The sequence below is a fragment of the Parasteatoda tepidariorum genome, chromosome 5 (genome assembly GCF_982258835.1).
Source record: "Parasteatoda tepidariorum strain Cologne lab strain chromosome 5, Ptep-v5.0, whole genome shotgun sequence".
Taxonomy (NCBI): domain Eukaryota; kingdom Metazoa; phylum Arthropoda; class Arachnida; order Araneae; family Theridiidae; genus Parasteatoda; species Parasteatoda tepidariorum.
In genome coordinates this window covers 26,557,612-26,566,565 of record NC_141759.1, presented here as the reverse complement: position 1 = coordinate 26,566,565, position 8,954 = coordinate 26,557,612, and the positions used below count along the sequence as shown (strand labels likewise).

General features: G+C 32.9%; 1 protein-coding gene across 2 annotated transcripts; it reads right to left on the bottom strand.

Annotated features, from left to right (window-relative positions):
- Positions 1-685: 685 nt before the first annotated feature.
- LOC107439086 (iripin-2) lies at positions 686-7,737 on the bottom strand. Of its 2 annotated transcripts, XM_087163563.1 has the most exons (4): positions 7,296-7,500; positions 7,008-7,198; positions 4,207-4,637; positions 686-1,365 (listed from the first exon to the last, which is right to left on the bottom strand). In XM_087163563.1, exons 2-4 carry the CDS (start codon positions 7,179-7,181, stop codon positions 819-821), a joined length of 1,152 nt encoding a protein of 383 aa, XP_087019689.1. In that variant the 5' UTR covers positions 7,182-7,198; positions 7,296-7,500; the 3' UTR covers positions 686-818. The 2 variants fall into 2 exon arrangements, with proteins under 2 accessions (XP_087019689.1, XP_042909828.2); XM_043053894.3 differs by having other exon boundaries at positions 7,008-7,737.
- Between the last annotated feature and the right edge of the window lie 1,217 nt (positions 7,738-8,954).

Sequence of the window (8,954 nt, the reverse complement as noted above, 5' to 3'; positions counted from 1 at the left end):
GAAAACCGTTGGAAATTTAATTTTAAATAATCACAGTCAATATACTAGATAATTTTTCATCATTCCGTCCTAGTCTTGGTAGCCTAGGTTGTAATTTACTTAGTTGTCACTATCACTCATTTACAGTAATTTTTTTTTATTAATAAACTTTTTTAAACAGTAGATTTGTTTAATACTCATATGAACTAGCATAGAAGCATTAATTTAAGAATAATTTAATATTACTGTAATTTAAATATCGCTAATAGTTTCAAAAAAATAAAATTAGATGTAAAATAAAATATAAAAAATATTTTATGTTTTATTAAAATTATTTTATATTATATTAAACAGTAGATTTATCGAAAATGTAATGCTTTTAATTGGTAAAAATAGAAATAGGTAAGCGAAAGTTTTACTCTCATGGTCAGGGGGACAAGCAAGTTTGTTGCTACTAGGCAGATTATCTATACACCAAAGTTAGGCTTAACTAGTACATCGCATTTTAACTGTATATTTTCAATGACTTTTTTATTGAAATTTGCTGGTTTCTGCTACTAATAACTTTAAAGGCTTAAAAATTAATTCTGGAAATGCCTTTTTAAGTCAAGTGAGTAAAACATGCTAAAAGAGTATATAATAAATAAAAAATTATTTCTTAATGTTTTAGAGACAACTGCTAGTAAATATGGAAGAAATTACCATGTTCGAAATATTTAGATATTTATTACTACTGCTGAACAAATTAGCAAAACTGAGATTGTTTTAAACATACTTAATTAAAATACATTAACTGAAAAACATATATTCTATGCTTTAAAAATATATCATGTTTAAATTTATAAATTCCATACTCGACCCATAAGCAAAACAAGATTTGTCCTCTCGTCCACTATCAAAAACAGAAATGGATGATCTGCAATAAATTTTGTTGGAAAATCGTCAGGAAATGGCGCTGACTTGAAAGAAAAGGCTGCCGTAAAGCCAGAAGCCTCGACACCAGATTCGTTTACCTCAATCATTGCCTTATGTCTCAATTCTCCAACAGCAACATTACCATCCAAAACAATACCGCTCAGATTCGCAAGAGTTGGTTGAAATATTTCTGTTGCACCCATTTCATGAATAATAGGGCTTACATCGGTTGAGTAAGATATATTAAATTTTGGCAATTTGAGTTTAACCATCCTCGGCGTGATATCATAAAGGTATTTGTTCAATTTCTGTGATGAAAGGCTCTTTTCGAAATCCGGCAATCGGTCCATTCGGTGTGGTAAAAGGATCACCATGCTGATGTTTTCGCCCCAGCAGCTAAGATGGATAATGCTTACTTCATTGTCCTCATAGTGTAGATACGTGTCCTCACGGGCCATCATTGGAACTGCTCTGTTAATAGTCAAAACAATATTAGTTTACATATCATTGAAATTGGTCTGTTAATAGACAGTATAATGTTTAACATCATTTGAACTTTTTTGTTTATAGCTAAAAACAGTATTAATCTACATATAATTGTAACTAATCTGTTATAAACAAAAGAATTATAGTCAACATGTAAATTCATCGAATAATTTTTTTTCCCAGGTGTTTAAGTGGGTGGCCAGGTGGCTGAGTGGTAACGCTTTGCAGTCCCGTGCCACAGGTCCTGGGTTCGATCCTCGGGACGGACAAGGTAGACTCAGCCTTTCATCCCGTCAGTGGATCGATAAATGAGTACCAAGCATGCTTGGGAACTAAACATTGGGGGTTCCGCGTTCGGCTGACCACCCGACCGAAACATCTGCCCCTGCACCCCAGAGCCCAAGGTCAAGAAAACTGAGATGGGCACATTAGGTCTTGGCCCTCTATGGACTGTCGTGCCATTGAGTTTAGTTTAATTTAATGCAAGGTAATTTTATCAATATATACTTCTGAAATTCAAACATTTAAAGTTATTGAAGTTATCTAAGAAATCTATAATAAAAAATATATACCATTTATGTCTCTAATATCTAGGAATTTTATCGAAATTTCTTCTTTTTTTTTAAATATAGAATATGATTATATAATTTTAAATATGATTATATAAATTTGATTCAATAGATATGATATATGTCCACCACTATATACAAGCTACTTATATTAGACCTAACAATTATACAGCAAAATTTTCAACGGAGCATCAGCTAATGAGAAATAATTCTTCCCTCTTCACTGATAATAGTTTTAGCTACGACTTTATCTACTGGTCAACTTTTCGATCTTCGAGTCATGTTCATTCGCCCTTTGCCACTTTTAACAAATGCAGATAAAGAGACAGGTGCTGAAAGGCAGATACCTCGGCAAAAACTTCACATCAAAGCAGTAAAATTTTAAACTAAGAATTAAATTATATAAACTATTTAAACTAAGTTTACCTTCCGTTTTCAATTCACTACCGCCTTAAATGCTGTTGAGTACTAAGATTTTCGAGTTGGCTCCTAATTATATAAATGGATCTATGCAGATGGTGAAATGTAACACGCAAATCGGTTTACTACTTAATGTCTAAGAGTTTCTATTATTTATTTATCTTTAAAATCGAGTTGGACCATTAGAGTAAAAATATTAGATTGTTTGATATTTACATGTCTAGGATCAATTATAAACACTTCAAATACAATTTCAGAAAAATTGCAGAATCCAGAAAGGGTACCAAAACTACTTTTCACGTCAGCTTCTGTTAAAAAATAAATTGATCCCGAGAGCAATTGCACTAAAAAGTTTCATAACAATCATCCCTCCCGTAGTGAGATATGGTTGCAAGACTTGGACTATGTCAAAAAAAGATAAGACCAAGAGGCAGACCAGCCAAAGAAAAGATGGATGATGTCTTGAACGATTTAAAAATTTTAAATATCTCAAACTGGAAGATCAAGGTCAGATACAGAGCTGTCTGGAGAAATATTGTGCAGCCGGCTAAGGCCCAACCTGGGCTGTAATGCCAATAAAGAGGATATCATGACAATATTTTCCCTTAAAATTATGTTTAAAGTTTTTGGAAAAATTAAGACTTGAGATCAAGCTAACTTTTTCCATCCATGTGGGCAAAATAAGATTATTAGTTCTGACTGTCATCTTCACAATAAAAATATTTTTGTAAGCTTTCAATTTATTTTTTCCTTCAATTCAACTTAAGTCGAACATTCACTAGGCATTCTAAAAAAAATTAAATGTTGGCAAATTTAGTTGTCAATATTTTGTTATAGAGTCTGGTATAATTTATGTAACGAAAAGAAAAAACGCTTATCTTAAGAAATTTAAGTTTTAAATTTTCTTCACACATGAAAGTCACATTTACGAAAACTTATAAAATATCATTTAAAGCACACAAAAATTGTTAAAAACAGCTACTATAAAAAATACTGTCGGGAGAGATATGCGTTTGTGAAATTGACTTTACTTATTAAAGTACCGAATCAGCTCTTCTTTATTTTATGAAATGTTTCTTACTTTTACAATTTTTGCACAGTGATATACTTCCTTTAATGTCTCCTTTGTGTATTTTATTTCCTAACTATTTGACTGTAGCCACACATTTTGACTAATTTATATTGAATTTCAATATTGAGAACTTTAGATTCATGGCATTATAAATGTTTGAGTTTTAACATTTAACGCTGTTTTTCGAAGCTCTGTCGCTAAGGAAAATAAAAAAGTCATAGTTTATTTGCCTTACTCTTGAAGCAATGCGATGATTTTAAGCTATATATATAATCTTGAAGGGAAGATTTATCTGAGCCTTAGAACAGGTAAACAGCTTAAATATTTTAAAAGTTAAACTTTCTTAAAATTCGCCAATTTGTCGACATTTTTCTATCTAGATGAAAATTATCAAAATAACTTCCTTATTCTCAGTTTTTGCAAATTTTTATGAGCCCAAGTAAAGCAGCATTAGAGTACGTTTTTAAATATTAAAAAATTAGACCACAAATGTTTTTCATTTTCACAAAACTGTGACTTTTCTCCATATTGACGTTTTGAGCCATTTTCAAACTAAGAGTGGAACAAAACTGGCTTTAGACAGGCTAAACTTGACCCAACAGTCAGAATTTACCGTTGCAAACTCACAGCAGTATTAAAAAATAGCAGATAATTCACAAAAACGCATAATTTTATTACGACGGAGCCATCGAAAAATAACTTTAATTAAAAGCTCTTTAATTACAAATACATGGACATACTTTATAACTAAATATATGGACTTACTTTGGCGTTTTCCCCGCATTATAAAACGTCTGTTTTCTGGTATTTTTTTCGGGGAAATATGTCATCCACTTCGATTTAAAATACAGAGTATTTACAGCAATCAAGTCTTCTGAGGAATCCAGAGATTCTACGATGCCAACTATCTTATTCCTTGTTTGGTTGCGGACCCAGTCATTAATTCGATTCACTGTTTTTGATCTGCTAGCCAAGTCAAATGTTTCTAACGGTGCTCGGAATATTTCTTCAGCATCTTTTATGTAAGTGGAATTCAACTTGAGAAGTTTATTGACGAATAATGCTGTTGCCATATCCAGGATGTAAGCAATTGGTTTCTCTGTTATCAGATGATGACTTATAAGGTATCGAAAAGCTGTGGAAACTTCAGCTCTAGTTAAGTTGCAACTTTTATAGCCCAAAATATCCTCCAGTTCCTGTAAGAAAAATAATTAAATGTAGATTTCGATATTTTGTTTGGTGTTGCCTAATCATCACCCTTAACATATTTTTCGAATCGTCACTGAATAGAAATTAAAAGAACTCACAATAGGGATCACAATTTAATTCCGATCGTATTTGTTAATTTTCAATTGGACTTTGTAGATGAAAAATGTTATACGATAGCGGGAACAATCGTTACCAAAATCTGACTGATGAGGAATGGGATTAAAACCAACTAAACCATTTTAATTGCTCAATGAAACTTTAATTTTCTTATAATTGATTTTCTCCATTGAGCTTCTTACTGCATGTTTTTAATCTCGCCTTCCTCGTTTATGACGCGATAGGTTTTCATTGTTTTTTCCACTTACTTGAATATTAATTACCGACCTCCAATAAGTGCATTATTGTTTCTTTTTCGACATGAATCTTTAAATGATATATTAAGGGTGAATATAATTAAAAAAAACTTTTGCTTGAAAGTGCCCTTACTGTCTTAAAAGATAGAAAACTGGTTTCAATATTGTTACATAGATTTAGCAACTAGATTTATTTATATGGAGCATTTAAAATGTTGTGGTAATTTCAAATAAAATTCTTTGGTTTTCAGTTCCTAATTTTTAGAAGGAATGTATGAATCCCATACATAGGGGGTTCATCCTTAATATTTTTTCGAACCCTTGTCCAAAATTGCAAACCTTCACACATTTCACCTTAGTCTCAATATGTTTAAACGAGGAAAAAACAAACACGCTATCAAAATATGACGAATCAATATTAAGGAAAGCAAGATTAAAAGAATCAAAACCAGACTAATTGCCTGATGAAAGTTGAAGGTGTTTCTGAGCATCACCTATCAACTCCACCGTTTTGCTTTCGTTAATAAACAGTTTTTGACATTTATTATGCAATTTTTAGATGTGATTTATCCCATTTCACTAACGTTTTCGTTTTATTCTGGCATAAGTATTAGTTTTGTAATTCCTAAGATTGATAACTTTTTACTTCGTTTTTAACAAGGATTCTAAAAATATGTATGAATTATGTTTGGTAATAATGGAAAACCATGTATATATCAAATTGCGAATTGGGAAAGTAAGACTGTTTCTTAGTTTAAAATATGTTCCTCATAATTGGATTAGAGGAGAAATCTGTCTGCGCATCTAAAATATCAAGTTTAAAAAATGACTGCTGTTTAAATCGTATTGGTAGGAAATATTTTGTAAAGCCAATACCTTTTTAGTCTGCTTTAAATATTTTTTTAAAATTTTAATATTGTTTCAAATATGTAAAGTTTTAAGTGACATAAATGATTCTGGTTTTATTATAAAATAATCAGATATATACACAATCTTACGAAAAAGAAATATGCTTAAAAACATCAATTTATTTCAATTATATTAGACTCGAATTTATTTGATTAAAATAAATAAGCAAATTTGAGTTAGTAGTTTTGCTAAGCTTATCAAATAAATTGGTAAAAACAGTTCCGCTTTTAAAAAGGTTAAATACTGTACTATAAAATCACAGAACTTGCAACATTGGGAATATAGGAAAAAGCTAAATTACACAATTGCTTTTGATCTTATGACTTAAGTTTATCTCTAAAATTTCTATTTTTATAGTTAAAAAAGATAAGATTAAAATGATTAGTGTTATATTCTTAACTTGAACGATATATGATGTTTTGTTAAGATTATAGATAGTCGTCTGTAAGTTCGTGATTTTCAATCATACCTGACGTGCCGACTTTTAATCCTTTCGAGGATGACATTTCCCAAAGACAGTAAATTTGAATTGAATTTTAGTCTGAAACATGCGTATTAATATGATAATAGCTTAATTAACAATAATAGAGTAACATATTTCTATTTTTAAAGAACTTTTTGATGGAACTAACCCGCATTTGCGTTACATGGAGAGGAAGACCACGAGAACCTCCCACGGTTACCCTGACGGCAAGAGGACTCTAATCCATGATCAGTCTACCACTGAGCACTATTCACGCCAGCACTGTGGTCGGTGCAACCCGGGTGCGGAATTCATATCGACCTGCCGTCACCGGGATGGAACCCCGGTTCACCTCATTGGAAGGCGAACGCTCTATCCCCTGAGCCATCGCGGCTCGAGCAAAATTTTCGATCTAAATGTAGCAACTAATTTTGGGCAGAGGTACTAGAAAATTGTTATTAAAAAAAAGACATTCACTGTCAAATGCTGCCTCCCTAAGCAAAAATTACAGTATTTCCAGTTAGAAAGGTATAGGAAAATAACTTTTTTAGAATTGCAAACAAAAAGCAAAAGCGAAAAGTTTAGCAAGATTTATAGATTTTTAAAGTTGTGAATAAGATTTAAAATATTACCTTTGCAGTGCTTCCTCTTGATCCATGATATATCAATCCCAATGTAGTAGATATAGATATCGGAGAAAATACTATATTTTTTGTCTTCTGTGTAACCATGCTTGAAAGGAGATTAAAACCAAAGTTGTTACTTGCTTCCGACAATCGCCATGAATATTCCATCAAAGTCTCCATGCCCAAAGTTGCATTTTCTGAAGTGAATACCGATTTTGTCAAAGATAATAACACGAAAATGAAAATGTTACAGAATTTCATTTTAAATCCGATATTTTCGGAAATGTAACTCACGAGAAACTAATCAAAATATTTAAGAAGGGAACATAAAGTTCTTTTTGATACACTTTCTTTGAAGCTATTCACAATTCTTCCCAGTTGTGTGATTAACAAGTTGAATACTTAACTCTCCTTAAACTTTATTTACGACATTTAATTTTGATTAGAAAACTTTGCTAGGAAATTAGTTTCAAAAGTGTAAATTAAAATCGTCAAAAAAGTGCAAATTAGCTGCGGTTTATAATAAATAGAAGATTTTTAACCGATCACGAAACAGTTAGTAGGTAAGTACTTTATTTAACGCCGCACTGGAGCTGCAGAAATATCCCTGAGGATGATCCGAGAACATATCATTACAATTTTGTGAGGACATTTCTTCAATTTAGACATAGATAAGAAAAGACAGGAAATTTTCTCCAGATTCCAGCAGTCATGTAACTGCTCCACGACAGATCTCAGTTTTTTCGATTCCAAATATTTTATGAGCACGTATACCGCATTTACTTGGTGGGTCCTAGCGGAGGATCGAACTCCGCACCGGTGACCGATCTTTCAACCCCTAAAGACCACGAAACAATGGTAAGTAGGTATTTTCTTACGTCGCACTAAAGTTGGACAATGGGTTATTGGCGACAGTCTGAGAAATATCCCTGAGGATGATCCGAGAACATATCATTACAATTTTGTGAGGACATTTCTTCAATTTAGACATAGATAAGAAAAGACAGGAAATTTTCTCCAGATTCCAGCAGTCATGTTACTGCTCCACGACAGATCTCAGGTTTTACGATTCCAAATATTTTATGAGCACGTATATCGCATTTACTTGGTGGGTCCTAGCGGAGGATCGAACTCCGCACCGGTGACCGATCTTTCAACCCCTAAAGACCACGAAACAATGGTAAGTAGGTATTTTCTTACGTCGCACTAAAGTTGGACAATGGGTTATTGGCGACAGTCTGAGAAATATCCCTGAGGATGATCCGAGAACATATCATTACAATTTTGTGAGGACATTTCTTCAATTTAGACATAGATAAGAAAAGACAGGAAATTTTCTCCAGATTCCAGCAGTCATGTTACTGCTCCACGACAGATCTCAGGTTTTACGATTCCAAATATTTTATGAGCACGTATATCGCATTTACTTGGTGGGTCCTAGCGGAGGATCGAACTCCGCACCGGTGACCGATCTTTCAACCCCTAAAGACCACGAAACAATGGTAAGTAGGTATTTTCTTACGTCGCACTAAATTTGGACAATGGGCTATTGGCGACAGTCTGAGAAATATCCCTGAGGATGATCCGAGAACATATCATTACAATTTTGTGAGGACATTTCTTCAATTTAGACATAGATAAGAAAAGACAGGAAATTTTCTCCAGATTCCAGCAGTCATGTTACTGCTCCACGACAGATCTCAGGTTTTACGATTCCAAATATTTTATGAGCACGTATATCGCATTTACTTGGTGGGTCCTAGCGGAGGATCGAACTCCGCACCGGTGACCGATCTTTCAACCCCTAAAGACCACGAAACAATGGTAAGTAGGTATTTTCTTACGTCGCACTAAATTTGGACAATGGGCTATTGGCGACAGTCTGAGAAATATCCCTGAGGATGATCCGAGAACATATCATTACAATTTTGTGAGGACATTTCTTCAATTTAG

What these genes read in the sequence shown, in the direction of transcription:
- LOC107439086 (XM_043053894.3), bottom strand. Translation starts at nt 7,262, where the DNA reads ATGAAATTCTGTAACATTTTCATTTTCGTGTTATTATCTTTGACAAAA. An exon ending in CAAGAGGAAGCACTGCAAAG is followed by an intron (nt 4,638 to 7,007) that starts GTAATATTTTAA and finishes TTTTTCTTACAG; the next exon opens with GAACTGGAGGATATTTTGGG. An exon ending in AATGCGGGGAAAACGCCAAA is followed by an intron (nt 1,366 to 4,206) that starts GTAAGTCCATAT and finishes GACTATTAACAG; the next exon opens with AGCAGTTCCAATGATGGCCC.